The sequence below is a fragment of the Clupea harengus genome, chromosome 20 (assembly GCF_900700415.2).
Source record: "Clupea harengus chromosome 20, Ch_v2.0.2, whole genome shotgun sequence".
Taxonomy (NCBI): Eukaryota; Metazoa; Chordata; class Actinopteri; order Clupeiformes; family Clupeidae; genus Clupea; species Clupea harengus.
Window position 1 is genome coordinate 2460769 of NC_045171.1, and position 18993 is coordinate 2479761.

The window sequence follows — 18993 nt, forward strand, 5'->3', positions numbered from 1 at the left end:
GGCTAATGTGTTGACGCGTGGCGTGGGAGACTAAGGACTTCCTGTGAGGAAGAGGGAGACTAAGGACTTCCTGTGAGGAAGAGGGGAGTGTTGGCTCAGGGCCTCTGGGTGGAGAGGCGTTATTAAGATCTTACGGAGCCCTGGCTAGTGTGGAGCGGCGTTATTAAGGTCTCACGGAGCCCTGACTCAGGTAGAGTGGCGTTATTAAGGTCTCACGGAGCCCTGACTCAGGTAGAGTGGCGTTATTAAGGTCTTACGGAGCCCTGACTCAGGTAGAGTGGCGTTATTAAGGTCTTACGGAGCCCTGGCTAGTGTAGAGTGGCGTTATTAAGGTCTTACGGAGCCCTGACTCAGGTAGAGTGGCATTATTAAGGTCTTACGGAGCCCTGACTCAGGTAGAGAGGCGTTATTAAGGTCTTACGGAGCCCTGACTCAGGTAGAGAGGCGTTATTAAGGTCTTACGGAGCCCTGGCTCAGGTAGAGTGGCGTTATTAAGGTCTTACGGAGCCCTGACTCAGGTAGAGTGGCGTTATTAAGGTCTTACGGAGTTCTGCCTCAGGTGGCCTGCTCTGGCCCAGTCTCTCGTCGACCGCCTCACCTCACCTCACCTCACCTCAGGCGGAGCACACGGTCTGGTCCACCGCGGCCGGGTCCTGGTCTGGTGCTGCCGTGCCCACAGCCATGGCAAGATGGCGCCCAGGCGTGGGCAGCGTCCTGGCTCCAAAGCGCTCCGCTCGAGCCAAGAGTCAAGGGCACTGCTGACACTGAGCTCAGCCTCGCTGGGGCACTGGACATGTCAGGCCCCACAGATTCATTGCCAAGTGCAATGTTGATGTGAATAGTGATGCACAAGATATAAAACAATACACAATTACAAATTACAAATACACATTAAATTGAAACATGTTGTACAACTAAGCCACTGAATCCCTTTTTCTCTCTCTATCGCGCTCTCTCCTTCCTCCCTTTCTCTCTCTATCTCGCTCTCTCCTTCCTCCCTTTCTCTCTTTGTATCCTTTCTGCCGTGATATGAATTCATGATGTTGTCGCTGTCAGAAATGACTGACCTACTTGAACAGCCTGATGAAACGAGCGGAAGAGCGGCGAGGATTGGCGACACGCTGCGCACCACGAGGGGGGGGGTGGGGGTGGGGGTGGGGAGCGGGGCGATCATTCACAGATGTCAGCGATGAAGCCGGAGAAAGCTTGATTCAATTTATGTAAACACGAGTAATTTTTGCGAAGGGATTGCGAGCGAGCGAGCGAGCGAGCAAGGGGCCGGTGGCGACGTCGTCGCTCCCGAAGAGGATGGGAATGGATGTGGAGTGATAGCGCCACACAGGAGCGAGTCCCAAATGGCGCTGCAGTGATTAATTGATATCAGAGGGTTACTACTCTGTCATGTTGCCTGCGGTGGAAAATACAGATGCACCACCGATTGATCCAGGGCTTCTGGGACAGGTTCACCAGACGCACCACCTATTGATCCAGGGCTTCTGGGACAGGTTCGTCCGGTGTATCGACTGTCCAAATGGCCGCAGGAAAAGTTTAAAAATCATTCTGTCAAACACTTCTCAGAAGCACTTACAGAATTGAAACCCTCCTTGTTTCTGGTACCAAACCGCACACCTATGTTTGCGTTTGTGTGTATGTGTGTGTGTGTGGATTGATCGTTCCCCTTATTGTTGATTTTCTGTGCTGTGCTCTTCACGCACGGCTGCGTCTGTGAGGCACCCATGTCACTACAGTGGTAGAGAGCAGTAGAGAGCAGGAGCCAGGTAGGGGTTGCCGGGGGGTTGGCCTGTCAGTCCTGGAATGCTGTCTGTGTCTGTGTGTGTGTGTGTGTGTGTCTGTGTATGTGTGTGTGTGTGTGTGTGTGTGTGTGTGTCTGTGTGTGTGTGTGTCTGTGTGTGTGTGTGTGTGTGTGTGTGTGTGTGTGTGTGTTGCTGGGGGGTTGGCCTGTCAGTGCTGGAATGGTAATATCCCAGGCTTGGAGACGCAACGCAAAGGCACATCAATCAATGATGACCCGAGTTGTCGCCTTTACAGTGGAGCGGTTTCGTGTTTAATGCAGTGGGGTAATGCAGTGGGAGGGTCGGCACCCAGATGAATACGCCAGGCCTTCTGGCTCTCTTTACATGGACGGCTAACTGCCATTGATTTTGTTCTCTCTTGCTCTCCCTCAGGTCGTGACCCTGGAGAAGAACAGCCGAGGCTACCATTACATCATTGCCAATCTGGTGAGAATCAGCAGACCTTTTCTTCCTCTCGGAGAGCCGTTGCGCTCAATGTGTGAAGGTGTGGAGAAATATCTCTGATGCATGTCACGTACAAACGTCATTTAATGTTTGTATATATCTACTAGCATACCATGTTTATTAAGGTAGGTGAAGATGTACCATCCAATGCTCATGACAAGCTAAACTGAAACCCTATTCCACACACCTACACTTGCCTTTAAGTGGGGCCTTGACACACGTTGAGCCTTCGTATTTACACAACACACACAATAGTCACATATAGGTCACTCCCCCACTCCTACCTGATGAAACCGAGGAGAGTGAGAGGCAGTGTGACCATGGGCCCCGGAGAGACAGTGTGACCATGGGCTACAGAGAGGTAGTGTCACCATGGGCTACAGAGAGGTAGTGTCACCATGGGCTACAGAGAGGCAGTGTCACCATGGGCTACGGAGAGGCAGTGTGACCATGGAGAGGTAGTGTCACCATGGGCTACGGAGAGGTATGGGCCAGGCTGGCCAGGCTGGGCCAGTCTCTCCACTGTGCCGACGCCTCATGTCAACCATATGTGGTCTGGATGAAGTCAGAGGCAAGGTGTTGCCAGTGATGTGATGACACAAGACTACACCTTTCCTTCTTCGACTGCATGCCAGCCTCAAAGAATGATTTTTATAATTGATGAATAATTAAAATGACTGATTAAAATGCATGTGATGCCCAGACAGTGTACACTGCGTGGAAGACATTGCATGATGATGATGTGGCCCAACTTGGGTTTCAAAGGCTTGACGCGCACAACTCCTCTGCAACTGTCATGGTGGCTCTTTGTGTGATCTTCAGGGCTTTTCCAATGTGAGCTTGGACAAGGTTACTCTCGGAGGAGCGAACATTAGTGGGTTCCAGATCATCAATCCGGAGAACCCCATCGTACAGCAGTTTCTCCAGCGCTGGGACCGACTGGATGAAAGAGAATTCCCAGAGGCCAGGAACACGCCTCTGAAGGTAAGCCTTTCATGCTAGATGCAAAATCCTCCGAGCGTTTCCATGGGAGTGTCTCTCCATCTTCCTCCATGCCTCTCTCTCTCTCTCTCTCTCTCTCTCTCTCTTTCTTTCTTTCCTTTCTTCCCACATACACACATTCTTTTCTCTCTTCCTGTATGCCTCTCTCTCTCTCTGTCTCTCTCTCTCTCTCTCTCTCTCTTTCTTTCCTTTCTTCCCACTTACACACATCATTCTTCTCCTCTCTTCCTCTATCCTCACTCCGGTTGTTCTGTTCATTCTTCTTTCACTCCTTCTCCCCTTTAACACAATCGATATATTGACCCTGCGTCTGAGGCAGCCTGGAAACAGGCCTTGGAATTACATCTAATTAAACATCTAATTAAACAATGATGAAGAAAGAGATAGATTTTAAATGGCACTTCATTAGGTTTTGTCATGGTGTGGTGGTTACAAATAAGCCAGCTCACATCTCACCAGTAGTTGAGGTCAAAGAAACTTTTAAGGTGCCTGCAAGGTAGAGGATCTTGTGTAAACTGGCCGTTTTGTAAATCGTCTGTGGTCTCTCAAATTAGGCCTACACCCATAACTGTTCATTTTGAAAGGCAGAAAAAGGGGTCTGGGAATTGTATCATTAAAAAGTTATAGGATTTGTGATATGAAGGTAAATGAAAAGATATGCCTTCATTTTAACAGCTACCAAATCATGACAAAAGCTCTACTACCACAAGGTTTCTGGGTATCCAAAACCTCTTGTGTACCATTCAAACTGATATATATATATATCTGAGCATGTAATAGGTACAGCTCAATACTATACCATACACTCTGCCAGCAAATGGCCGAATTTGACAGCCGTTTCTCCAGTGCTGTGTCTCTGTGTGTAATTTTGTGGCTGAGTGCTTGCGGATCATGGCAGATGTGATCTCTCATTATCGTGCAGTACACCTCTGCGCTCTCCTACGACGCCATCCTGGTGATTGCCGAAGCCTTTCGCTACCTGCGGAGGCAGCGGGTGGACGTGTTGCGCAGGGGCAATGCGGGCGAATGTCTGGCCAACCCTGCGGTGCCCTGGAGTCAAGGCATCGACATCGAGCGAGCCCTCAAAACGGTAGGAAACACTCTCCCTTCCCTAAGAGACATGCATATTCTCTCTCTCTCTCTCTCTCTCTCTCTCTCTCCCTCCCTCTCTCTCTCTCTTTCCTTCCCTCCCTAACTCTCTCCCTCCCTCCCTCTCTCTCCTTCCCTCTCTCTCCCTCCCTCTCTCTCTCTCCCTCCCTCCCTCTCCCTCCCTCCCTCTCTCTCTCTCCCTCCCTCCCTCTCTCTCCCTCCCTCTCTCTCCCTCTCTCTCTCTATCACTTTCCTACAGCATTGTCTCCTACAGTAGCTTGCACAGTAATCCACAGCTGAGCATGAATCTGACCCTTAGGGGCTCAGCTCTCGTGGGCTTTCTTTCTTTGGTTTTAAGATCAGGGTTTATCTGTCCCCTTGGCTAACGGGCGCACAGTAATCACAATTATGTAAATGACTCCATTTCTAGTCACTGCTCCTGCCTTTTTACGCTCTTCTCTTCATCCTTGATTCCTTTGTGTTGCTTTGCTGTTGTTTTTCCACGGCTTCTTTTTCGCAGGTCCAAGTTCAAGGTATGACTGGAAATATCCAGTTTGACAGCTTCGGTCGAAGATCAAACTATACCATTGACGTGTATGAGATGAAAACAGGTGGGCCGAGGAAGGTAAGTAAAAGAATCACTGGCCTCTGAAATCCAGCTGTCTCCACATTGTGAGTGCTCTCTAAAGTGGGTGCAGAGGTCAGTGTACAGTGGGATTGCACACGGGCCCGCCTCCACACCCTCAGTGGAGAGAAATAGCTGTTGTAGAGAAAGGTACTGTATCACTGTTACAGACTTTGTGTGTTGTCCCTTGCTTTTTGAACGGTGTAAAAATGGTTTCCTGTTTCAAAACCTGCTCATTTTCAAAGACAATCCAAGAGGGGAGGAGAAAGATGATTTCAATAGACAGGCCATTGGGGTGTGTGTGTGCTTCTGTTTAGATTACTGGCCAGACCTTTATTCCAGGCGAGGACCCTTTTCTGCCGTAGATCTAGCCAGGCTCCGCGAATCACAAGCGGGTTAATTGCCTTTTTTGCAGGTCAAATGCGCACTGCAGGGAGAAAAAAAAACAAGCGCTTTTACAAATCCACCCCAGTGGCTGTCAAGGCATCCCTATGGCGGAGTTAGAAAAGCATTTGGCTGAATACAGAGTTTCTATTATCAAACATTTCACTAACCTAAGGCAAGTCTTTTTTAGGGACTGCATAATGACATATCCCTTTAATTAACAGGAGACGTGCTTAAGCGCGACCTCGCATCTTTTGCTCAGTGTCAGCACATGTGTGTTTAAACTGCTCATTAGTGGACCCAGTGGTAGAATAAATGTACAGTTATTATGCAAGATTTAACACTTGCGCATACTACACGTTAGCTACACGCAGCTACACGTGTGCAGTTGTAAGCCACCAATTCAGCGTAGCAGCAGCGACATTAAAGCGTGTTTAGTTCACGAGACGGCGCGGCCCCGAGGAGGATGAGAAGTGGCAGTGCAGCAGCTGTCCGGGGTGAGTCATGAGATATCTGCCCCCGCTGTCCGGGGTGAGTCGTGAGATATCTGCCCCCGCTGTTCTGATGGAGATTCCATGGACCCAGCCACCTCAGCCACCTCAGCCGCCTCAGCTCACTGCTCCTCCTTCTGCCCCCGTCCCCCCTGCCACCCCCCCGGCCCCCCTCACACACCACCACCACCAATTATCCACTAGCGCTGTTATCCACACCAAAGCCTCAGGAGGTCCACGCTCAGCCAGTAATGTCTGGCAGCTCTCAGCCACACCTGCAGGCTGGCTCTATCCACTGGCCATGGCAGGCGCACGTTAAGATCTCAATCAAGGGACATGATGTACCAGCGGGCTTGGTCTTTTGTGTATAGCTGTTAAAAAGCGGTGATAAAAACAGACAAACTGCTGTTTCAGTGTTTCAAGAGTGTCCTTATTTGTTAAATTATCTTTGGGGCGCACAATGACCCATCTGTTGGTCCACTGCCTCCCCCCGCACACAGAGAGTTATGAGCTTTAGAGTGATAAATGTTTGCTCAGCGCTCACCGGCGGTCTTTATTGCTGTTAGCCATTTCCTGCTGATGATGTGAGTCGCACTGGGCAGGGCCTGCTCCTAGCGTCTCAGTGAAGCGCTGCTGCCCCACTGTAAGCATTAGAGCCCATTTAACAAACGTCAGCGGAGGCCCAGATAGCGGGAGACTCAGTGGACTCCCTGCACCGGCGTCCGACGCTATCTGCAGACCGCTCGTCAGTTAGGCAGCTGTGATAGCGAGAGTCAATGCTGTTTTAATGAATACAGAGCTGTAACGCCTGGTGCTGAAATCCTAGAAAATGCTTCGTCCGTCTACCCCCCCCCCCCCCCCACACACACACCTCCCCCCCAGCAGCTAAGCGCCTCCCGCACTGATCCTTGTGTTGACAGAGAATTGAAACTGCAGTGCTAGGGGACGTACAAGCATTTATTCTCGTCTGCGTTGAAAATAACAAGCCTGTTTTCCATTTTTCAGATCGGGTACTGGAACGAGTTTGAGCGCTTTGTATCTATAGTGGAACCGCAGGTCACCAACGACACATCGCCAGTGGAAAACCGAACAATTGTGGTCACTACTATTATGGTACACTTTCCATGCAGTTTTAAATGTTTCACTAGTTCTGCCTCTCAAGGTCAAGGTGTTGATTCCAGGATTGATACATTCTGTCTTGGGCGGGTAGAAAACACATCTCTTTTTGTGTTGCTTTCCATCCACTCACTACACGCTGAAACAGTCTTAAAGCCGGACTGTTCCAACTGTATCCATGTGGGTGCCGAACAGTCCTAAAGCCGGACTGTTCCAACTGTATCGGTGTGGGTGGCCAAAGCATTTTGATTTTCCATACTTCAGTGGCCTGTCGTAGCAGTGACATCACAATAACGGCATTGGTAGTGGTTATGGTTGAGTTGACTCCATCAAAAACAAACAAACCAAAAAAAAAAAAAAAAACATTCAATGCATACGTAAGTAGAACAATATTTGTCTGTCCATCAAGTAAATGGTCGATGACATGCTGGATACAAGCAAACACCACGAGGAGAAAGAGAAGCAATGGTTTCTCCCTGGCAGAGCAAATTAAGCTGAGTTTGACGCAGGGAAACGATCCGATGCTTGCATTTGTTTCGTTACCCTCGCTCAAATCTGTTTTGCATCGACCAGCGAGTGATCTGTGCTGAAACGTGACATTCTCTGGTCCCTAAGTGCTCGGTGAAGCATTTGTTGGCGGCTTTTATTGGATAATTCTATTAATTCAATCCATTTAAACCTCCATGGCAAAGGGCAGCACTCGTGTACCCCTTAACACTTTCCCGTGGAGCACGTGCGTGGCGACTTAATGACTTCTCCCCGTCCTCCATCGGAAAACAATCAAGCCAGCCCGTTAATTGCTTTGTATGTGACAAAGGCAGAACATATTACAAACACCTTTTCTGGTTCATGGTACTGTACCTTTGTTGTTTGCCTGAGAATGGATAACAGCCTTAAAAGCTCCCTGGTTAACACCGGGAGTTTCTAGGGGTCGAGGTGAGAGATACATTCAGCACAGAACAAACAAACCATTGCTTACCCACCGGCATCCTGATCGTCCCAGCCTCTAATAGGATGTGTCCTCTCTCTGCGAGCAGCCCCTCTGTTTGGTAATGATGTTCTAAAAAAGACTAATACCAAGAAAAAAGAACAGAAAAAAACAGGCTGCAGCAGTGTTTGAAATGAGAGAGGGGGGGGGGGAAGCTTGCTGTATTCTCCTGGTGTAATTCAGTATGTTTACAAGGTATTTGCCCATTAGATCCTTATTATTGCTATTTGTTCTTGTTTTGTTTTGACGTTTGTTTTTAAGTTGTAGTTTTATTTTTTGTTTGATTGGTTGTTTATTTAGTATTTTGTTTCATTTTGTTTGGAATGATCCGGCCTCCCTGCGCATTGGTGCAATGTGCTTGACGGTGTTGAAATCAGTAGCAGCACTTTTTCAAAGCCCCCCCTCTGGCCACCGCCATTTACTTTATGAGTCAGACCCCATCCCCACCCCCCACCCCACTGCTCTTGTCACCCCCACCCCCTGCACCCCCCACCCCCCACACACACCCCTCTGCTCCCCCTCAGATGCCTAGCCCATGCCAACCAGCCCTCACCATCATGCCAACCAGCCCTTACCATCATGCGGAGTCGCCACCACCACCACCACCACCACCACCACCACCAAACCTCCATTAGGAAACAGTCTGTTAATTTGCAAATGCTTTCAAACCAGGATTTGAACCCATTTCATCTGGAAGCTGTGTGTGCATCGGGTGAGGGCTGCAGGCGTTGGCTGAGGCGGGCGCAGGGAGGTGCCCAGTGTGGTTCAGGCTCGACAGCACCCACAGCACCCACCTCTCCTCTGCTGCTTTTGCCACGGATGTGCTATCCTTTTGTGCTTGTATGTGTGTGTGCGTCTGTGAAAGAGAGAGACAGTGTATGTGTGTGTGTGTGTGTGTGAAAGAGAGAGAGTGTGTATGTATGTGTGCATCTATGCGTGTGTGTGTGTGTGTGTGTGTGTGTGTGTGTGTGTGTGTGTGTGTGAAAGAGAGAGAGTGTGTATGTATGTGTGCATCTATGCGTGTGTGTGTGTGTGTGTTTGTGTGTGTGTGTGTGTGTGTGTGTGTGTGTGTGTGAAAGAGAGAGACAGTGTATGTGTGTCTGTGTGAAAGAGAGAGAGTGTGTATGTATGTGTGCATCTATGCGTGTGTGTGTGTGTGTGTGTGTGTGTGTGTGTGTGTGTGTGTGTGTGTGTGTGAAAGAGAGAGAGTGTGTATGTATGTGTGCATCTATGTGTGTGTGTGTGTGTGTGTGTGTGTGTATGTGTGTGTGTGTGTGTGTGTGTGTGTGAAAGAGAGAGACAGTGTATGTGTGTGTGTGTGTGAAAATGAGAGAGTGTGTATGTATGTGTGCATCTACGCTTGTGTGTGTGTGTGTGTGTGTGTGTGTGTGCGTGCCCACTGTACGTCATCAAAGCATGCCTGCATGCATGTGAGGCAGTCAGCTGTTGGTTTTGTGGGGCTCTTGTGTGCACCCATGCATGAGTGTAAATAAACCAGTGTATGTTTGATTAACAGGAAGCCCCCTATGTGATGTACAAGAAAAACCATATGCATCTGGAGGGGAATGAAAAGTATGAAGGCTACTGTGTGGATTTAGCTTCTGAGATTGCTAAACATGTGGGCATTAAGTACCAGCTGTCCATAGTGCTGGACGGCAAGTATGGCGCCAGGGACCCCGAGACCAAGACGTGGAACGGGATGGTGGGTGAACTTGTCTATGGGGTGAGTACCGGACACACCGCCAAGGGGTCACTCCTCCCAACTCCCAACGGCTGTCATCTTTCTTTTCATCCCCGCCCTTTTTCCTGAGTAGTCACATCAGAATGTTGTTGGCCAATGTAGGGTTAGTTAAATATGCAACAAACAATCAGGCATGAAAGCCTGCGCTTGTGCGCCGGTTAACCGAGGCATTGGTGCGCGCGCGCAGCACGCAGCACACACACGCAGCACACACACGCAGCACACACGCACACGCACACGCACACGCACACGCACACGCACACGCACACGCACACGCACACACACACACACACACACACACACACACACACACACACACACACACACACACACACACACACACACACTCGTCTGGTTTGGGATGAGGTGTGAAGCCCGGCCAAAGGCTCCAGACGAGATTGTTTTTTTTTTTTTGAAACACACTCCATCACAGCGTGCCATTGTGTGATTCATCTCCGTGGCGCTCCACTCTAGAGCGACTTTTCACAGCGGGCTGAGGCCCAGCACACACACACACACACACACACACACACACACACACACACACACACACACACACACACACACACACACACACACGCACACAGACACACACAGCGGGCTGAAGCCCAGCACACACACACACACACACACACACACACACACACACACACACACACACAGACACACACACACGCACACAGACACACACAGCGGGCTGAAGCCCAGCCTCTGAGTTGAACATTTGTCAAAAGCACTCAGATGCCATAAATGCTTGAAGCCTACTGAAATCATTCCCAATCGCCATTGCTTACTTCTTTTTTTTTTACCGATGGAGAGCCATATACAAAATGCATGAGGGTTAGGTTACCTCATCTGTTCAATTTCCAAACCATCAGTGAGAAAGATTGCCTGGTTTGACGGCCCTAACAGCAGAAATTATCCTCAAAAATAGGCAGACCCACTGCCTGTCAGAGAAATGGAGGGGGTGGGGGAGGCTACCATCTCAATCAAGAAATCACCCAGCATTTCTGCAGTCATATTTTTATGACGACAGTCAAGACGAATCATTGCCATGCCATTTGACCTCCTGGCCGCTGAATTCATTCCGTTTTGGTTTGTCTGTGAAAGGGCAGACCCGTGGTCGTTCCTCTTTATGGCTTTGTTATGGATTGATCCAGAGCTGCTGGGCTTGCTGTTAAGATTAAGCAGATGTAATGTGTTGCACGGCTACTTTGGAAGCAAAACGTCATCATTTTTAGCTCTGATCGTGTTTTAGTTTTGTTCAGGTTGACCTTGCCAAAAAAAAAAAGGCAGCGCTAAAGAAATAGAGATTCGTCTTGATGCGGCTCAGTTTCATTTTTATTCCGTAATCAACGTGGAGTGCACCATGTGACAACAAAGAGATGCCCTTCACGAATCACTGCCCAGGTGCAGAGTCTGGTATCTGATGAATCACCAACCTCCTTCGGGCAGTAATATTGTCTGAGTATACAAGAGGTGCTTAAATTATTTTCTCCTGTGCTGTTCCGAAGCGATCCTTCCCCCGTTTGTAGCAGTGGAACGTGGAACGGATTTGTTTTTGGGAGAAAACCATGTGCTGGGGGAAAGGAAGGAGAGAGGGGGGAGGAGTCGCTGGGGATGGGGGGGGGGGGGGGGGGGGGGGCATCTCTGCAGATAAAACATGCAGATGATAAAACAAGTACTTCAGGGAACAGTTTGCTGATTTGATTCGATGGGGAAATGTAGAGTGAATATATATATATGTCAATGTGTTTTGTTTTCTCGTGTTTTTTCTTCATTCAACGCCCCCATATTATAGCCATCAACCAGATTACCATCTCAATCCATTTACAGTAGTGGAAGTATATACTGTGAATATTTCACCCTAGAAAAAAATTATCATCTGAAATTATTGTGGTGTGTCACGATAAGAATTTGAAGCATATTTCTGGATAGGGAATAAATCACTTTGTACGAATCCCTAATTAGCTATTTATATGCAAATTATTCTGTGATTTATTGGAACTCTGCACCCCGCAAATTCCTACAGGTCATCGGTGTGAGATAAAAATAAAAAAATGTATTTGTATTTGTTTGCCTCTACTTACTTCCACCCATAGTTTATGCCACTGTTACCTGGCGGATGACAACCATGATGACGCCATAAATGTGTTTTCATGGTTTCACGTGAACTGCATATTAACCTGATACCACACCTGTCACACTGAGCTCCCCGGGCATCAGTCAGTGATGTGGAGGAGGGCAGGCGTGGGCGTGAGCTCTGGCAGGGCCCTGCATCATCAGGGGTCAGAGGTCACAGTTGAGGGGTCGCCAGAGGACAGAGGCTGCGACTGGAAGCCAGAGTACACTCTGTGTTTGTGTGGGTTGTCTGTCCCAAATGTATTTCTGCCCACTGTAAATCATAAACGCAAACAGCACTGGTTGGAGGAACACAGTTTAGTTGGTAGTTCTCATACTAGGTCGTGGTTCGTGGACAGGTAGATGAGTTAAGCCTAGTTGACCCTTGAGTTGAAGCGTGGCGGTTTTAGTGGATATATTTGTTGTTTTGCTAAATAATTGACAGTTGATAGTTAATAAGTAATTGACAGATGGCATTAAGTTGAATGTCTTGACTAGATATGGTTTTGATCGTAGCTGCCTTGTTTCCTGAAAGGAGAGTTTTTTTGAGGTTTTTGCTCAGAGGAAAATGGCCATCTCGTGAGGCGACACTCATTTTTCATTCCACTCCCATTATTCTGTCTTTTCTTGCCGTTTCATACACATGGAATGATTTGAACAGGAAGCCTCACGACCTCCTCCGACACCCTCCAAAGTAATAAGCGTTCACAAACGTATCCCCCCGCATTACCAAGAGCCTCCCAAGTCACCACGGCGAAAAATTAGTGCTCTTCTCAAAAGTAATTAGCTTTGTTATCAGCAGTTGCAGTTTCTTGTGAAAAAATGCTAATGTGTGCAGCTTTGACGAGGCTGCTGAAGACGGGGGAGAGGGGGAGGACTAACGCATGATATACATGTTCCTGTTTCGGGAGGGCTAACGCATGATATATACATGTTCCTGTTTCCAGAGGGCTAATGCATGATATATACATGTTCCTGTTTCCAGAGGGCAGATATAGCGGTCGCTCCTCTGACTATTACCCTGGTGCGAGAGGAAGTGATTGACTTTTCCAAACCATTCATGAGCTTGGGCATCTCCATCATGATCAAGAAGCCGCAGAAATCCAAGCCGGGCGTGTTCTCCTTCCTGGACCCCCTGGCCTATGAGATCTGGATGTGCATCGTGTTCGCCTACATCGGCGTGAGCGTGGTGCTCTTCCTCGTGAGTCGCTTCAGCCCCTACGAGTGGCACCTGGACGAGCAGGACGAGACCAAAGACCCACAGACGCCTCCCGACCCGCCCAACGACTTTGGGATCTTCAACAGCCTGTGGTTCTCCCTGGGGGCCTTCATGCAGCAGGGCTGCGATATCTCTCCAAGGTGTGTGTGTGTGTGTGTGTGTGTGTGTGTGTGTGTGTGTGTGTGTGTGTGTGTGTGTGTGTGTGTGTGTGTGTGTGTGTGTGTGATATTTCACCCAGGTGTGTGTGTGTGTGTGTGTGTGTGTGTGTGTGTGTGTGTGTGTGTGTGTGTGTGTGTGTGTGTGTGTGTGTGTGTGTGATATCTCTCCAAGGTGTGTGTGTGTGCGTGTGTGTGTGTGTGATATCTCTCCAAGGTGTGTGTGTTTGTGTGTGTGTGTGTGTGTGTGTGTGTGTGATATCTCTCCAAGGTGTGTGGTGTGTGTGTGTGTGTGATATCTCTCCAAGATGGGTGTTTGGGGGGGCCCTCCTCTTCTTGCTCACATCCGCTCAGCTCTCTCTCTCTCTCTCTCTCTCTCTCTCTCTCTCTCTCTCCTCCTCTCTCTCTCTCCTCTCCCTCTCTCTCCTCTCTATCAAAAGGCTTTATTGGCATGACTGCATACAATGCAACGTTGCCAAAGCATGTTTACATAAAATGTACAATCACAATTAAAATAAATAAATAAATAAAAAAAACCAATAAGTTATAGATGGTAACAATGTGGTATATAAACATATAACAGGTTAATTGTTAATTATTAAACATTAAATATTAGTTATGTGGGACAGGGGGTTCACATTACTGTGGAGCTCATGACAGGTTGATACATATTTTGCTGCCAGTCTACAGCAGTCCTCCCTCTCTCCCAGTAGAAATGAGAGTCTGTCCAGATCATTTAGATGGTGGAATTCTGGGAATATTTGTGTTATTTTGTCAAAATAATGGTCTCTAAGACTTCGGTTATGGTTGGAGTGAATCAGGAAGTGTAGCTCCGTCTCTACTGTTCCCTGGTTACAGAAGGAGCACAGCCTCTCCTCTCTGGGCAGCCAGGTCTGTCTGTGCCGGCCGACTTCTACTGCCAGGTTGTGCTCACTCAGTCTGTATTTAGTTAAAGTTTCCTCAGTTTTTTATCAGACACTGTGGTCAGGTAGTTTGCCACGGTGTACTTGTCTGTTTAGTGATACATATGTTTCTAATTTGTTCTGGGATTTTGTTAGTTTTGCCCAGTGATCTCTATATTTTTCTTTTTCTTTCATAATGATTTGGTTGGGTCTGATTATCTGAGATCCTGAGTTTTGAGGCTGAGGTCGTCGTTGTGTAATGACCTGGGTGGGTGATGGTTCACCCAGCCTCAGGACAAGTAAGCAGAGGGGACTCCTTTGTGGGTTCAACTCCTGGCAGCATAGGGCTTTGTAGGAAAAGGAGAGTGGGTCACTTGTTTTAATATGATTCCAGAAATGTAGTATTAGAGGATATTTAATATTAGAGGGAATTGGGCTAATTCAGCTCTACATGAAGAGTTGGGAGCTTTTCTCTGCACTTGGAGGATACTCTTGCAGAACTGTGTACCATGTAGGATTTCAATTGCGTGTTTGTCCCATTTTGTCCAATCATGTTCAATTTGTGTGCCCCACACCTCGCTGCCATATAGTGCAATTGGTTTGATGATAGATTGGAAAATCTGAGCCATGTTGTTACTGGTAGTTCAATTTGTATAGATTTTTTGATGGCATAGAAAGCCCTTTTTGCTTTGTCTCTCAATTAATTCACAGCCAAGTTAAAATGACTTGTGTTTGAAATTTTAAGTCCTAAATATATGTAATTTGTTGTTTCTTTAATAGGGTTGTTTCCAATTGTGAAAATAGTGTTGTCTCTCTGTGGCCTGGACCTTTTTTGAAAAATTACTACTTTTGTTTTGGTTTGATGTACTGTCAGGGCCCAGGTTTGACAGTATCTATCTCTCTCTCTTCTCTCTCTCTCCTCTCTCTCTCTCTCTCTCTCCTCTCTATCTCTCTCTTCTCTCTCTCTCTCCTCTTTCTCTTCTCTCAGGGTGACAACACAGCAGCCTTTTTGTGTTTGAATAGCAGTGTCCAAGCGCCCTGTGGCGGCCAGTAGAGCCCGCTGGGTTAATACTTTATCTGCTTTTCCAAATGGCCCATCTTCCTTCCATTTGGGTGTTTTAAATGTGCATCAAAAGAGCTTAAAAAAAACTAATTTCACCTGCCTGACAGCAGCAAGGGAAGTTTACAGCCTGCATTGTGTTGGCTGTAATTGCTGGTTTTTGTTATACTGTACCTTTTGAAAAGCCTAACATACTCTCTCTCACTCCCTCTCTCTCACTCCCTCTCTCTCTCTCCCTCTCTCTCTCTCTCTCTCTCTCTCTCTCCCTCTCTCTCTCTTTCTCCCCCTCTCTCTCACTCCCTCTCTCACTCCCTCTCGCTCTCTCTCTCTTTCTCTCTCTCTTTCCTCTAACTGCTACTTGGGTAAACGCTATATTCCATGTGGCTGAATGACATGGTCAATCTTTTTTAATAGCCGTTTTGACATTTTAATTCGATATCCAATATTTATACTGCATTGGGTGATATTAGTGCATCATGGCTTTATGATAAAATGATCAAAAAAAAATACTGTTTACAGGGTTGTCACCTCACCCAAAACAAGGAACATTTATCACAGAATATGTTGGTGATTAATTGTCTCAATCATTTTTATGATTAGCACTCAATGCTATCAGACAATACAATTCCAGATTGGGTGGCGGCACTTGCTAAAAGCTCCGTATCAGTGTGGTCCGTTTAATATATGATCCTGGGCCACTGTGCTTTTCCCCCAAGGTTTACGGCCTAGATTAAAATTGACCCCCTAAAACCACTCAGAAATAATGTCTGTGCTGTCACGTGCCCCCCCCCCCCCCCCCCACACTTATTCCAATAAGATCGTATCAGTTCCCACCCCTACTGTTGGGTTCCCCAGCTGAGGCAGGTCCAGAGCGAGCGTGTACAGCAGGAAGGCTGTGGGGGAATATTCTCTGGGGGAGCGGGAGTTAAATGGGATGGCTGTGCTAAGCTAATGACAGTGTCGATTAAACTGTGTGCAGTGTAAATCTTTTAGCAATTTGTCAAGGCATGCATCATTTTGACAGCAGAATGTCTTCCATCATGACGGGCTGTCATGAGGTCTCTGAAGCCCATATGTACTGATTGCTCCCACCACCAATTTTAGTGTTAGAGTACTGCTCTCAAAACTCAGTTATCTGTACGTGTGTGTGTGTGTGTGTGTGTGTGTGTGTGTGTGTGTGTGTGTTGTGTATATGTCTTGGGATTTTAGTTTTTACAGCATCTTACTTTCTGTAAGACTGCGTTCCTGTGCTGATTTAGCCTCCTAATCACCATACCGTAATCTGCTCTGTGATGAAGTTGTTTTCTTGTCGAGTGATGACAGATTCAGTGTGTGATTGCAGGAAAACTGTAGACAGCATAATATTCGCTGGAACCACAGGGAAAGGTAGAGGTGGAATGGAAAGAAAGCAGCTGTGTTTTTGTTGAAGTTAATTGTGCTTCTCTTCAGTGTGTAGGTGGATGAGTGTTAACACACCTTCTCTTTTGTTCTCTGGTTCCCATCTCTCTGTTTAACTACCCCCCCTCCGCTCCCCCCCCCCCCTCCCCTCCCCTCCTCCTCCCCCTCCTCCCTCGCTCTATCTCTCTCAGGTCCTTGTCAGGGAGAATTGTTGGAGGCGTCTGGTGGTTTTTCACTCTCATCATAATCTCGTCCTACACGGCCAATCTTGCTGCTTTCCTCACGGTAGAGAGAATGGTCTCCCCCATTGAGAGCGCGGAGGATCTTGCCAAACAAACAGAGATTGCCTACGGAACTCTGGATTCAGGCTCCACCAAAGAGTTCTTTAGGGTGAGTTCCTGCGTCATGCGACACACACTCATCATCTCTGATCACCCATTCTTTCAATGTGGAATAGGAAGTAGACCTCACAGTATAAAACTGTCAATGATCTGAAACCTGCATCGACCAATAGATCAATTGGTGTTGCGACCACCTTTTTGAAGTCTATTTTCAAATATTAAAGGTGGGGTCTAATTCTAATTCTAAACCCATACACTTTTTTGTAAAATTCAGTCGATTGCTCCTCTTGGCCCTCTGGCTGTCTGTTCAGTGTGTGCACTCAAAACAACCTCTGGTGTTTGAAACACAGTCCTGGCTCTGTAAATGGGAAACAAACATGGTGGCTCGGACTGAGCCATAAAGGATCCCAGCCAATCAACACGGTGCTTCAGGAGCACGGGAGGGAGGGATGTAATGTGATTGGCAGTTTAACTCAAATATCAACAACCTTTTGGCAAAACCAAATCGCAGACTGCATCTTTAATCAAGGTAGCATCATATCATAGCATCATGTATGAAACTACATCAAAGATGGTGCTGGGGAAAGTTGTGATTGGCACACCCAGCTACAGACTGGTGAGCCCGCAGAGCCTCTGAGAATATGATTGGCTGCAGTGATGGGTTAGACAACGTTAGACAACCTTCCATCACAGTCGACTGACAACCACCGGCTCAATGTCAATCACACACCCATGGAGCTGCGACGGCAACCGTCTCCTGCATGGAGCTGCGACGGCAACCGTCTCCTGCATGGAGCTGCGACGGCAACCGTCTCCTGCATGGAGCTGCGACGGCAACCGTCTCCTGCAGAGTTTCGTCTCTTACTGACTCTTCATGGAGTTTACCAGAGTGGGCGGCTTGTTATGTGTGGTCTGGCCGAGGCGTTTGCGAGGCCGTAGCCTTTTTATGCTGGCGTGGTGAACCTAGAAGAGGTTAATGGGCAGGCTGCTAATTATCGGCAAACGAGGCAAAGAGCAGGGAGAGGACTGGAGACGGTGACTAAAGCTTGCAGAACACCTGGCCCCCTCTGACTTGACGCGACTTTTTGCAAGTTGTGCACCAGGTGGTGTCGACAACCTTGGACGAAGTCGTGCTTGGGGAGCGACTAAAATAATGAGCAGCCCCGTGCCTGAGAGGTGCTAGGAACCATCAAAACTCGCAACCTCATCCTTTCGCTCAAAGAGGTCAACTCAGCAAATGTAATTAGTTGGTTTTACTTGGCCGGCAAATTGGACCTGATGAAAAGAGGCCCTGGGGGTCAGCGCGATCGCTTGAGAGACCTGGGAGATGAAGTAAGCAATATGTCCAACGGGCTCGGCGCTCCACCACCGCAATTAAAGCAGAAATGAACTCTCTGAAATGGTCAGACGAGAGGCGGCCCGGCCTCTTCTATCTCTGTACAGTGCGCTCTTCTGGGCGATTCCAAATGCCATGGTAGAAAAAAAAATGAAAGCCTTCAATTAACATCAGAAGGTGCAACACATTATTGCTTTGAGGTGGTTATAACCCGCTTGCAACATATTTATTTTTAATCATCAAGCCATTCTCTGATGAGTAATCAATATGATGATGATCAGAAAGAACATAGCATCTGACTAACATCCAGCAATGTTTTCCATTTTGAAGCTCTGAGATGCGTAACAAATTTGATGCTATAGTATACAACAAAAATGAATAATTCTACATATTCTTCAATATTCTTCTGCAAATAGTATTGATGTTAGAAGCAGTAAAATAGACAGTCAAGTCATCGTCACGAGAGAAGAAGGATAAAATGAATATGGCAGAAAGCACAAAGTGAGAAAATGTCGAGTGCTCAAAGACTCGACGTGTGTGTAGGTGTCAGAGGCTCAGCTTTGCCTCGTAACATTGTGTTGTCTGGGCTTGTTTCTTGAAAGAGTTATGTCGATTCCAGGTCTGCATGGCAGGCTGTTTTCATGTCATTAAAGGTTTGTGCGAGATAACTGATGGGATGGTTGGGGACTTGCCGATTCCACATTTTCTATATAATGAGTGCCCTAGTTACACTCAAAGCTTTCGAGTCTGAAATGACATGTGTGAAC

The 18993-nt window shown here is 47.5% G+C and overlaps 1 protein-coding gene across 4 annotated transcripts in view; it reads left to right on the forward strand.

Annotated features, from left to right (window-relative positions):
* Positions 1–18993, forward strand: part of gria3b (glutamate receptor, ionotropic, AMPA 3b) — a 94509-nt gene that overhangs the window by 59819 nt on the left and 15697 nt on the right. For all 4 annotated transcript variants that reach the window (XM_031586827.2, XM_042702804.1, XM_012840931.3 and 1 more), the window contains exons 5-12: positions 2187–2240; positions 3081–3242; positions 4183–4350; positions 4870–4974; positions 6855–6962; positions 9470–9676; positions 12801–13174; positions 16741–16939. In XM_031586827.2, coding sequence (XP_031442687.1) covers positions 2187–2240; positions 3081–3242; positions 4183–4350; positions 4870–4974; positions 6855–6962; positions 9470–9676; positions 12801–13174; positions 16741–16939 — 1377 coding nt within the window. The remainder of the gene's footprint in view (positions 1–2186; positions 2241–3080; positions 3243–4182; positions 4351–4869; positions 4975–6854; positions 6963–9469; positions 9677–12800; positions 13175–16740; positions 16940–18993) is intronic.